Source organism: Sus scrofa, chromosome 1, assembly GCF_000003025.6.
Source record: "Sus scrofa isolate TJ Tabasco breed Duroc chromosome 1, Sscrofa11.1, whole genome shotgun sequence".
In the NCBI taxonomy this organism is placed as follows: Eukaryota; Metazoa; Chordata; class Mammalia; order Artiodactyla; family Suidae; genus Sus; species Sus scrofa.
In genome coordinates, this window is record NC_010443.5 from 227,907,432 (window position 1) to 227,921,410 (window position 13,979).

At 39.5% G+C, this 13,979-nt stretch overlaps 1 protein-coding gene across 8 annotated transcripts in view; it reads right to left on the reverse strand.

Moving 5' to 3' along the window:
* The window catches only part of TRPM6 (transient receptor potential cation channel subfamily M member 6), a 228,413-nt gene that overhangs the window by 97,921 nt on the left and 116,513 nt on the right, over positions 1 to 13,979 (reverse strand). For all 8 annotated transcript variants that reach the window (XR_002336394.1, XR_002336392.1, XR_002336397.1 and 5 more), the window contains 2 exons: positions 10,843 to 10,967; positions 246 to 417 (listed from right to left, as the gene is read on the reverse strand). Coding sequence is in view for 1 of the 8 variants with exons in the window: in XM_021064975.1 (XP_020920634.1) it covers positions 246 to 417; positions 10,843 to 10,967 (297 nt within the window). In the remaining 7 variants the exon portion in view is untranslated. The remainder of the gene's footprint in view (positions 1 to 245; positions 418 to 10,842; positions 10,968 to 13,979) is intronic.

Consider the following 13,979-nt stretch of genomic DNA (forward strand, 5'->3'; position numbering starts at 1 on the left):
CCTCTCTCGCCCTACACACCCAACCCCAAAGAATCCTGGAGGCTCTGCTAAAGTCTCCAATCTGACACCAAACCTCTCCTGACTATGCTGTCCCCAAAGATTTCTTTCTCTCCTCTGTCACCCACAGTTCAGTTCTGTACTACGTTACAGTTTACTTTCTTTCCACTGAGGGCTTGCAGGCCAGGCATTAACCTGAGGCAGCATCTTGCTCCTCAGCAGGGCCCTAAGCCCCCCAGAGTACTCACGGCTGTGTATTTTCTGCAGAGAGAGGTACTTTTCCAGGTTGCGCCTGAGCTTCATCTCATTTCCATACTTGCCCACGGTGCCATCATCAGAAAGGATGAAGTGGGAGTGCATGCAGTTGAGTGTGGTTAGTTTGCTGAGGGGGTTGCCCAGAGTCTGGTACAGGCACACCACCTGCAAGATGGTGAGGATAAAGAGGTATCAGAACCTGAGATTCTTCCTGGATCAGCTGCTCCAAAGGCCTGGCTATGCATGACAGAGTAAGAAGTGATACCAAGAGCAGTGCTTCTCAAGCTATCTGCAGAATCGATGTGGCTTTACTGATTTTTTTTTTTATGGATGGCAATGTAGCCCTTTAATGCATGACTGGTATACTGCTTGCACTACATGAGACTCACAAGTTCAACAACATTGGCACACACCATGCTCAGCAACGTAAGCCCACTGACCACATACTTGGATGTCATAGTACTGTTACCTTGCTAATAAATGGCTCCAAGTATTTGTTTTCAATTTCTAAACTTGCCTTTTCTCAGATCATTAAAAATAGTTCAATGATCTGCATTGGTACACAGACTACAGAGCTATCCAGAAACTATGCCTTTTAATAGATCTATTTCAAAATAATATTTGGACACTGATTTTTTTTTTCCAAATGAAGTGAATAGCAAATGCAAATGCATTCATCCCATATAAAATATTCAGATCTTCATTAACATTTTCTGATTCTTTTATAAGCTACTTTGATTCTTAATTATTTTTAGAGAGGAGAACACAGTAACATTTTCTGATTCTTTTATAAGCTACTTCGATTCTTAATTATTTTTAGAGAGGAGAACACCGTACAGCTATTTGGTATCTGTGGGGGATTAGTTCCAGGACCACTCACAGAATCTAAAATCTGCAGATGCTCAAGTCCCTTACATTAAATGTCATAGTATAGTCGGCCCTCAGTATCCACCGGATCTGTAGTTGGGATTGAATCCTAGGATCCACTGTTGGTTGATTCCTCAGATGCAGAATCCACAAAACAGGGAGGGCTGATTGTGTTTGGAGTCCAAGAGCCCAAGTTTAAGACTAGACTCTCCTAGTTAACTCTGGGTAACTCCTACCTCCTTTCTCAGCCTTAGTTTCCTCATGTATAGGTGATGATAATAATTCCTATAGCAGAGAGCTGCTGTGAGGCTTAAAAGAAATAATGGATGTTAAAAGTACCATGAAAGTTACAAATATTAGTCTCTATTTTTTTTTTTTTTTTTGTCTTTTCAGGGCCACACCCACGACATGTGGAGGTTCCCAGGTTAGGGGTCTAATCAGAGCTACAGATGCCAGCCTACACCAGAGCCACAGCAACACCAGATCTGAGCCACATCTGGGACCTATACCACAGCTCACTGCAATGCTGGATCCTTAACCCACTGAGCAAGGCCAAGGATCAAACCTGCAACCTCATGGTTCCTAGTTGGATTTGCTTCTGCTGTGCTATGACAGGAACTCCAATATTAGTCTTTAAAAGTTACCTTTATAATTCCTAAACATGACACTCATGCCAGAAACCAAAAGGAAAATGATAAATAGATTTAACACCTATTTTTTATGTGGGGAAATGTTCATAAATCATACAAATTTAACACTGGTAAATGCCGCATATATGGCAAACAAAAATGTTAATAGAATTTATATTTTGAAACACCTTTTATAAATTAAACTATGCTCAAAAACACACAATAACTCCATGAAAAGATGTTGAACCTCACTAGTAATCAGAAAAATGTATATAAGAACAACTAGGTGTTTTTATACCTATAAGAATGGCAAAATTTTTAAAAAACCAGAATACCCAAAGTTGGAAATGATTCAGGGAAATGGGCATCCTTAGACCCTAATGCTTGGAACATAACTTGTTACCATCTTTTTAGAAGGCAATGAGCCACCTTTTTTGGTTTGTTTGTTGGTTTTGCTTTTTAGGGCTGCACCCCAGGCATATGGAAATTCCCAGGCTAAGGATAAAATAGAAGCTACAGCTGCTGGCCTACACCATAGCCACAGCAATGCAGGATCTGAGCCGTGTCTGAGACCTAGACCACAGCAACGCCAGATCCTTAACCTAATGAATGAGGCCACGGATCGAACCCACATCGTCATGGACACGAGTCGGATTTGTTTCCACTACACCATAAAGCAAATTCCATGAGTCACATTTTAAAAGGTACATACCAACTGTTCCAAACATTGTACATTGAGAATGACTTTTCAGATAGTTTCAAGATATATGTTATCTTATCACAATGTTAATATCACTTTGGTAAAAGTGAAAAAAGAGGGAACCCAAATGGGCAATATAGAGGAATAGTTAAATAAATAATAGTACGTTAATACAGTAAAACTTGATCAAGCATGAAAAATCAAAATGCACCCTAGGCCCCCAGTATGTGGTCTCTTATTATTTCCCACTGAAAGCAACCAGCCATTTCTCTAGGAGCAAAAAATACACACAATGAGCCTGGAACATTTGTTTCATACTAAAACATAAGGAAGCAATGAAAAATGACTAGGAGAGACATGGGGTTAACATGGTAGAACAGAAGGACTGGAGCTCAACTTCTCTCCTAAAAACAACAAAATTCACAACTAAAGACTGAGCAATCTTCAACCAAAAGATATACTACTCCAGAAGACAAAGAGGAGGCCACATACAAGAGGTAGGAGGTGCAATTTTGTGATATAACCAACCCCATACCTCCTGGGTGGGAAGCTCCACAGACTGAAAACTAACTGGTTCACAGACACTCACCTACAGGAGTGAGAGTTCTGAGCCCCACATCAAACTCCCATGTGTGGGGATCTGGCACTGGGGAGAAAGAGCCCCTGGAGCATCTGGCATTAAAGGCTAGTGGGGCTTGTGCACAAGAGCTCCACGGGACTGGGGGAAATGGAGACCCCATTCTTAAAAGGCACACACAGACTTTCACATGCACTGGGTCCCAGGGCAAAGTAAAGTCTCCATAGGAATCTGGGTCAAACCTGACTGTAGTTCTTGGAGGACCTCCTGGGAAAACGGGTGAATGTGGCTTGGTGTGAGGGAAGGACATTGGAAGCAAAGCTCTCAGGAGTATTCAACAGCATGCCTCTCTTCGGAGGTGGCCATTCTGGGAAAATCTGGCCTTACACATCAGCACTGAGAAGCCCCAGGGAAAACAACAATCCAGGTGGGATCACAGCACCACCCTCAGCAAACAGGCTGCCTAAAGATTCCCCAGGCACACAGCCACATCTAATCCCATCCAGAGACAAAGCCCCAGCTCCCATAGGGATAGGAATCAGCTCCACCTACCAGTGGGCAGGCATCAGTCCCTCCCATCAGGAAGCCTAGAGTAAGCCCTCATACCCGACTTCAGCCATAACGGGGGCAGACGCCAGAAGTAAGAGAGGCTACAACTCTATTGTCTGTAAAAAGGTCACCACACCAAAAACCTATAAAAATGAAAAGACAGAGGACTATAACTCGGATGAGGGAGAAAGGAAAAATGCCAGAAAATCAGTTAAGTGATCAGGAGATTCTCAGCCTCCAGGAAAAACACTTTAGACTGTTGATGTTAAAGATGATGTAAGACATTGGAAATAAACTGGAGGCAAAGATGGGTAACTTACAGGAAACATTGAGCAAAGAGATACAAGATATAAAACTTAAGCAAGAAGAGATGCAAAATACAATAACTGAAATAAAAAATTCTCTAGAAGCAGCCAATATCAGAATACAGGAGGCAGAAGAACGAATAAGTGAGATGGAGGACAGATTAGTGGAAATCACAGATGCAAAACAGAAAAGAGAAAAAAGATTGAAAACAAATGAAGAGTCTGGAGAACTCTGGGACAACGTTAAACACACCAACATCCATATTCTTGGGGTGTCAGAAGAAGAGAAAGAAGGGGACAGAAAAAATATTCCAAGAGATAATAGCCGAAAACTTCCCTATCAAGGGGAAGGAACCACTCACTCAAGTCCAGGAAACACAAGTACCATATAAAATAAACCCAAGGAGGAACACCGCAAGACACATATTAATCAAACCGACCAAAATTAAAGACAAAGAGAAAATACTGAAAGCAGCTAGGGAAAAGAAACAAATAACACACTAGGGAAACCGATAAGGTTATTGGCAGATTTTTCAACACAAACTCTGCAGGCCAGAAGGGAGTGACATGATATACTTAACGTGATGAAAGGAAAAAACTTCCAACTAAGATTACTTACCCAGCAAGGCTCTCAGTCAGATTTGAAGGAGAAATCAAAACCTTCACAGATAATCAAAAGCTAAGAGAATTCAACAACACTAAACCAGCCTAACAACAAATACTAAAAGAACTTCTCTAGGCAGAAAAGAAAAGGCAGCAACAGGAAACAAAAATACCACAAATAACAATCTCACCAGTAAAGGTATATATACAGTAAAGATATGAAATCATCCATGCACAATTATGCTACCAAAATCAGAAATCACGAGAAGAGGAGGGTACAAATGCAGGACACTGGAGATGCACTTGCAATTAAGAAACCAACAACTTAAAACAATCTCATATACATACAGACTCTTATATCAAAACTTCAGAATAACTGCAAACCAAAAATCTACAATTGATACACAAATAAGAAAAATCAACTCAAATACAACACTAAAGATAATCATCAAACCACAAGAGGAGAGAACAAGAGAAGAAGGGAAGAAAAAAGAGCAACAAAAACAAATCCAAAGCAATTAATAAAATGAAATAAGACCACACATGTAACTAATTACCTTAAATGTTAATGGACTAAATGCCCCAACCAAATGACATAGACTTGCTGAATGGATACAAAAACAAGATCCATATATATGCTGTCTTCAAGAGACCCACTTCACTTCTAGGGACACATACAAATGGAAAGTGAGAGGATGGAAGAAAATATTTCATGCAAATGAGGATCAAAAGTACAATACTCATATCAGACAAAATAGACGTTAAAATGAAGAATATTTTAAGGGACAAAGAAGGACATTACATAATGATCAAAGGATCAATCCAAGAAGATGATATAACAATTTTAAATATCTACACACCCAACACAGGTTCACCACAATCTATAAGGCAACTGCTAACAACCTTAAAAGGACAAATCAACAATAACACAATCATAGTGGGGGACTTTAACACCCCACTTACAGCAATGGGACAGATCAGCCAGACAGAAAATCAATAATGAAACACAGGCCCTGAATGATGCTTTAAACCAGATGGACTTAATAAATATTTAGAGGACACTCCATCCAAAAGCAACAGAATACACATGCTTCTCAAGTGCACATGGAACATTCTCTAAGATGGATCACATCCTGGACTACAAATCCAACCTCGGTAACTTAAGAAAATTGAAATCATAGCAAGCATCTTTTCCCACCACAACGCTATACAACTAGAAATCAACAACAAGAAAAAAACAGCAAAAAAACACAAACACGTGGAGACTCAACAACATGCTACTAAACAACCAATGGATCACTGCAGAAATCAAAGAGGAAATTTAAAAATACCTAGAAGCAAATGACAATGAAGATATGACACTCCAAAACCTAAGGGATGCAACAAAAGCTGTTCTAAGAGGCAAGTTTATAGCAATACAAGCCCACCTCAGGAAACAAGAAAAAGCTCAAATAAACAAGCTAACTTTACATCTAAAGCAGCTTGAGAGAGAAGAACAGACAAGACCTAAAGTTAGTAGAAGGAAAGAAATCATAAAGATCAGAGCAGAAATCAATGAACTAGAAACAAAGAAAACCATAGAAAAGATCAATGAAACGAAAAGCTGGTTCTTTGGAAAGATCACCAAAATTGATAAACCCTTAGCCAAACTTATGAAGCAAAAAAGAGAGAGGACTCAAATCAATAAAATTAGAAATGAAGAAGGAGAAGTAACAAGGGACATCACAGAAATACAAAGGATCATAAGAGAATACTACATGCAACTATACGCCAATAAAATGGAAAACCTAGACAAATACTTAGAAAGGTGCAATCTTCCAAGACTGAACCAAGATGAAATAGAAAAGATGAATGGACCCATCACAAGAACTGAAATTGAAACTGTGATTAAAAAACTTACAACAAACAAAAGTCCAGGACCAGGTGGCTTCACAAGTGAATTCTATCAAACATTTAGAGAAGAGCTAACACCTCTCCTTCTGAAACTATTCCAAAAAAATTGCAGAGGAAGGGATACTCCCAACCTCATTCTATGAGGCCACCAAAACTAGACAAAGATTCCACAAAAAAAGAAAACTACAGGCCAATTTCACTGATGAACATCAGTGCAAAAATCCTCAACAAAATACTAGCAAACCACATCCAACAATACATTAAAAGGATTGTACATGATGATCAAGCAGGATTTATCCCAGGGATGCAAGGGTTCTTCAATATCCACAAATCCATCAAGTGTGATACACCACATTAACAAACTGAAGAATAAAAACCATATGATCCTCTCAATAGACACAGAAAAAGCCTTTGACAAAATCCAACCCCATTTCTGATAAAAACCCTTCAGAAAGTGGGCATAGAGGGAACCTACCTCAACATAATAAAGGCCATATATGACAAACCACAGCTAACATCATTCTCAATGATGTTAGGCAGAAGAGCTAAATACACAGTTCTCCAAAGAAGACATACAGATGGCCAAGAAACACATGAAAAGATGTTCAACATCACTCATTATTAGAGAAATGCAAATCAAAACCATTATGTGGTACCACTTTACACTGGCCAGAATGGCCATCTTCCAAAAGTCTATAAACAATAACTGCTAGAGAGGGTGTGGAGAAAAAGGAACCCTATTACACTGGTGGTGGGATTGTAAATTGGTGCCACCACTCTGGAAAGCAGTATGGAGATTCCTCAGAAAACTAAAAATAGAACTACCCTTTGATCCAGCAATCCCACTCCTGGGCATCTATCCAGAGAAAACCACGACTCGCAAAGACATGTACTCCAATGTTCATTGCAGCACTATTTGCAATAGCCAAGACATGGAAACAACCTGAATGTCCATCAACAGAGGCATGGATCAAGAAGTGGAATCAAGAAGTAGATCAAGAAGTGAATCAAGAAGATGTGGTACACAATGGAATATTATTTAGCCATTAAAAGGAACGGAATACCAGCATTTTTAGCAACATGGATGGACCTAGAAACTATCATGCTAAGTGAAGTCAGTCATACAATGAGACACCAACATCAAATGATTTCACTGACATGTGGAATCTGAAAAAAGGACAGAATGAACTTCTTTGCAGAACAGATACTGACTCACAGACTTGGAAAAACTTATGGTTTCCAAAGGAGACAGTTCAGGGGGTGGGGGGATGCACTGGGGTTGTGGGATGGAAACCCTATGAAATTGGATTGTGATGACCATTGTACAACTATAAATGTAATAAATTCATTGAGTAATAAAAAAATAAAAATAAATTGAAAAAAATAAAAATGACTAGAATTGTGTTAAAAGGACACAGGAGACAACTTGAAATGCTCCACTGGCATAATGGTACAATATGAGTATGATAAAGAATAACAACTATATTGGAATAATGGATAAAAACATACAATATATGTTTATCTTCATGAATCAAAAAAAAAAAAAAGTCTTGTTCACCTGGGAGGATGGTAGATAATCAACGTGTTGTTTTGAAAACTGGCAAATCAAGAGGAAGAATCAAACATTTCTCTATCCTTTCCCATACAACTGTACCACAAGGTAAACCAAGCAGTTGATGAGAAAATAGTTCTCTTTTTAGACTACTTAAACTAATAAATGATGAAAAACACTATAATTAAATATTAGCAGTTTTGCAACCCTACTGAAATAATAAATCTAAGCAATGACATTATAAAAAGAAAATAATCATATATTATGAGTAAGGACACATCTCACCTAGGGAATAAACTTGTACAAAAAGAATCTAAACCTCATCATAACTTTCAAAGCAAACTACCAATTTATAGGAAAGACCAAAGAGAAATAGGTTGAACACTACTATATGAGGTTAAATCTGCAAAATCCAAACTATGGGCAACTCTTCAGGAATGGCCAAGTTTCTTCAACAAATAAATTGAAAAAAAGAAAGAAAGAAAGGTCAGGGGGCGGGGAAGATAAAGAGGAAATTCCTAGATTTAAAGTGACCCAAGAAGAGTTCCTGTCATGGCTCAGTAATTAACGAAGCCAACTAGTATCCATGAGGACTAGGGTTCAATCCCTGGCCCCGTTCAGTGGGTTAAGGATCCAGCATTGCTGTGAGCTATTGTGTAGGTCACAGATGCGGCTAAGATCCTGCGTTGCCTTGACTGTGGTGTACGCCAGTAGCTACAGCTCCAATTCAGCCCCTAGCCTGGGAATCTCCATGTGCTGCAGGTGCAGCCCTAAAAAGACTAAATAAATAAATAAATAAATAAACAAACAAACAAAGTGACCCAAAATACATAGTAACCCACCACAATGTAGGGAAATTTGGAGGATAATAAAATCAAACAACTAAAAAATTATGAGACTATCAGAAACTTGAACATAAACTGGATATTTGATGATATTCAGAAATTACTATTAATTTTTTATATAGGACAATGTCAATATGGTGATATTTTATAATTGTCTACATATTTTAGAAATAACTACTAAAATATTTACCAATGAAATTATTTGATGTCTGGAATTTGCTTCAAAATAATGGAGGCAGGAGGTTGAGAGTGGATGAACGATGGCATGAAACAAAATTGGCTATGAGTTCATAACAGTTGATTATTCTAATCTCTCAACTCTTTAAAATGTTTGAAGTTTTCCAAAATAAAAGTTAAACCATAAGCACATCTTAATACATTGACATAGAAAAATAATTAAATAGTTAAGCAAAAAAAACAGATCATAAGAGTTGGTTTCTATTTTTTATACTTTTTTTCTTAATATATGCAAAATTAAATTTTAAAAATTCTGGAATCATACACACCAAAATATTAACAGTTGTTATCTTTCTTCATGTAATTTTTGGTAATTCTTGAGATTGCTACCAAAAGCATACATTAGTCTTAGACAAGACCATTACCCTTAGGAAAACAGCATCAAAGAATCAATGTACAGGAATGAATGAAGCAGAGAGCAGTATGGAATGAGGGATAAGGGCAAATCATGAATGTCCCTGGTTTTACTGCATGCAGTTATTGTGAAAAGCCTGGCTAGTACAGTCCTTCCTCAGCACATGTGGGGGACTACATCCAGGACCCCCATGGATACCAAATCCACCAATGTTCAAGTCCTTTACATAAAATGCCATAGTATCTGCATACGACCTATGGACATCCTCCCATATACTTAAAATCAAGATCAGGGAGTTCCCGTCGTGGCGCAGTGATTAACGAATCCGACTAGGAACTATGAGGTTGCGGGTTCGGTCCCTGCCCTTGCTCAGTGGGTTAACGATCCGGCGTTGCCGTGAGCTGTGGTGTAGGTTGCAGACGTGGCTCGGATCCCGTGTTGCTGTGGCTCTGGCATAGGCCGGTGGCTACAGCTCCGACTGGACCCCTAGCCTGGGAGCCTCCATATGCCGCAGAAGCGGCCCAAAGAAATAGCAAAAAGACAAAAAAAAAAAAAATCATCTCAAGGTCACTTACAATATCTAATACATGTAATTGTTATTTTTTTTCTTGTATTTTTAGGGCCGCACTTTCGGCACATGGAGGTTCCCAGGCTAGGGGGTCCAATCAGAGCTCTAGCCACCGGCCTACACCACAGCCACAGCAACCAGAATCTGAGACACGTCTACAACCTACACCACAGCTCACCACAACACCGATCTTTAACAGCAGTTAATGAACCCAACTAGTATCCATAAGGATGCAGGTTCCATCCCTGGCCTTGCTCAGTGGGTTAAAGATCCAGGAACTTCTATTATTATAAATAGTTGCCCATGAGGGGCAAATTCAAGTTTTACTTTTTGGAACTTTCTCGAATTTTTTTCATCTGTGGTTGGTTGAATCTGAGGATGCAGAACCCACAAATATGTGAGGGCATGCTGTACTCTGAGCGAGACAGGAGGCATTGAAGAATTTTTTCACAGAGGAGAAGCTTGAGGTGGTTTATATTTTAGAAGACTTATTCTGGCTACTCTGCTGAGATTAGACTGTTTAATAACAGCATGGATGAGCTTAGGGGAGGCCACTATAATCATCCAGGTGATAGAAGGTGATGGCTGGTACCTGTTCAGTAAGAGTGGAAGTAATGAGAAGAGGTAAGATTCTGGATATAGTTTTAAAGTGAAACTAAGCTAATTTACTGATGAATCAAGTTTGAGCCTGAGGTGAAACTCATTCCAGGATCGGTTCGGGTTTTTGGTTTGAGCAACCGCAGTATGAGTTTGTCACTTTCTAAGACAGGGTAGGAAAAGCAGTAGGAAGGCCGGAGTTGGTTTAGGATATGTTACTTTCAAGATGTCTACTAGATATCCAGGTATGGTGCTAAGCTGGCAATCAGATACATGCGTATTTCTGTTCATTGTGAAAGGATTGTCTACTTACATCTCTTCCCGTAAGATCTTTCCGGTTCTCAATGACACCCCAAGGAGGGATTCCAACTGTCCAGATCTTTCTCAAGGACTGGGAGGAATGGGCTTTCAGGGCATCTCCAACATGTTTGGACACACCTATAAACAACCAGTTTAGAAGTCAATTTTTAACTCGCAAATCATGCAAAACATTGTGATGGCCAGAAAGAGGCAAAGAGACAAGCACATGCCAAAGGTCATTACCAAGGAAAGTTGCCGGCACAGTGGAATTAATATTGGATATCTTAGCTTCCTCTTGTCCCTCTTGACATCTCTTTCCCCCATCACTGACCTTTATACCTGAATAATTTTCCTCTCCCTTTGGCAATGCCTGCTTATAACCTCAGTGCTGCTCCTACTCCTGTCTGACCAGAACATCTGGCAAGCCTACAGGTGACCTCATGAATGTTGCATGTATTTTTTCCTCTAACCTTCTCTGCTGTCCCAGCAAAACATCCTGAAGATGTGTCCCTTGCTTCACTGAGGCAAATTAATTTAACAGCTTTATATACATAAATATTCCACAACAAATACATTAATGTTTGCCTTTCTGGGATTAATAATATCAGTAATAGCCAACATCTATTCAACTTTTACTACCCACCAACATACCAAGTACTTTAAGTGTTTTACATGCATTTACACTAAAGTGTAAGTAGGGATTTTTATAAGTCTATTTTATAGGCAAAATCTGAGGCACAAAGAAGTGAACTTGCCCAAGGTTAGAGTCAGTAATCCGCAGAGTCTGGATTCCAATCCAGGAAATCTGACTTTGATTTTTTAAAGACTTTACTTTTAGAGCAGTTTGAGATTCCCAGCAAAATTGAGCCAAAAGGACAGAGATTTCCCTTATGCCCTCTTTCCCACACACTTACACCCTCCTTCACTATCAACATCCCCCACCAAAGTATGGATAAATTGTTACAACTGATGAATCTACACTGACACATCATAATCATCCAAAGTGCACAGTTTAGGGTTCACTTGTGGTGCTGTACATTCTATGGGCTTGGACAAATGTATGACATATATCCAGTATGACAGCCTCATACTGAATAGTTTCACTGCCCTAACAATCCTCTGTGCTCTGCCTATTCACCCTCATTTCCCAAACCCCTGACAACCACTGATCAGTTTATTGTCTCTAAGGTTTTGCCTTTTCCAGAATATCATATAGTTGTAATTATGCAACATGTAGCCTTTTGAGATTAGCCTAATCGTCCTTTTTATCACACACATACTCTAAGCATAGTCTGACTCTGTGTGCGTCATCAGCACATGAAAAAAAAAAAAACTCCATATTGCATGCATCTGATGGATAGCAGCTAAATTGTTTCCCCTCACTCTGGCATCTTCTCCTCCTGCCCATCTTTTGCACTTTTCTCAGTCATTTCCCAGAATCCCCAGCCTACATCAATACCAACAGAGATTCAGAGACCTAAGTTTGGCATGGGTTACCACCATGTGATGGTGGTGGTTTTTCAGCAGCCCACATATCATCATAATACATACTGTCTGTTGAGACTCTCTATAAAATAAAATCTGATCATGTCATTACCTATTCAGTCTTCTGTTCAAGGTACTTTAAAGCTCCTTACTACATAGAGAGTAAAACCTCAACTCAATGGGCATGGCATCCAATCTGGATCCAAACTCCTTTGCTGTCCCTGTGCTCTGCCACATGCCACATCCAGATAGAAGCCTTATCACCTCTTCCTAAACATGCATTAATCTCCAGATGTATGCCTGGCCCTGAACTTCCACCTCTGCCTAGAATGCTTCTTCTTTCCCTTCCCTCAAGGCCAGCTTTAAGTGCTATATCCGTCATCAAGCCTTTTCAGGTGCCCTCAGTTGGAACCAGAATTTGTCATCCTCTTCATTTTACTTCCAAACACTTTCTTTGTACCTCAACTGTAATTGATTCGGCATCGATTTTTAGTTAGTTGGTTACTATCTGTCACAGTCACCCACCCCATCACTAAACTCAGGGCCTGTATCTTACTCATTTTTCATCCAAAGCATCTATCCCAATGTTTTATACACAGTAGATTCTGTCATTCCATTTAAACAAAAAATGGAACATTCCATTTCTGGCATTCCATTTAAATAAATGGAACATTCCATTTATTCCATTAAATAAATTTCAAACATTCACACCAGATATTCAATTATAGTTGGGAAGCATCAGCATAGACTGAAGCTGGTAAGTAAAGCTTCTCCAACTCAAATCTGTAAAAGAAGCATTTGGGGATGTTATTAAAATGCAGATTCTGATCCCACAAGTCTGGAGAAGGGCCTGATATCTGTATTCCCAGGAAGCTCCTAGGTGATGCTAATGCTGCTGGCCTAGGGACCACTTCTTAAGTAGTCAGGCCCTAAGGAGTTGTAGTTCAATCAGGTCAGACCCTGATTATTGTTTAAGGAAGCTACAAGTGTATCTCATCTCTCATTTCTTTTGTTCATATGAACTATTTCAATAGTCTTCACACTATTACATTTGTGGTTTTTTTAATAATTATTTATTTATTTAGTCCTTGTGAGTGCGTGTGTGTGTGTGTGTGTGTGTGTGTGGTTTGTTTGTTTAGGGCTGCACCCTCCGCATGTTGAGGTTCCCAGGCCAAGGGACAAATAGGAGCTGTAGCCACTGGCCTACACCACAGCCACAACAACTCAGGATCCAAGCCACACCTGTGACCTATACCACAGCTCATGGCAATGTTCGTTCCTTAACCCACTGATGGAACTGAGTCCTCATGGTTGCTAGTCGGATTTCTTACCACTGAACCACGATGGGAACTCCATATTTGTGTTTCTTAATTGGTGCAAACCTGAAATGCTTGTTAAAAAAGCAATAAGTAGGAATTCCAATCGTGGCTCAGTGGTAACAAACCAATTAGTATCCATGAGGATGCAGGTTGTATCCCTAGCCTCACTCAGTGGGTAAAGGATCCAGCATTACCTTCAGTATAGGTTGTAGACACAGCTTGGAAATGGTGTTGCTCTGGCTGTGGTGTAGGTCAGCAGCTGCAGCTCTGATTTGACCCCTAGCCTGGGAACTTCCATATGGTGCAACCCTAAAAAAACAACAAAAACAAACAAACAACAACAAAA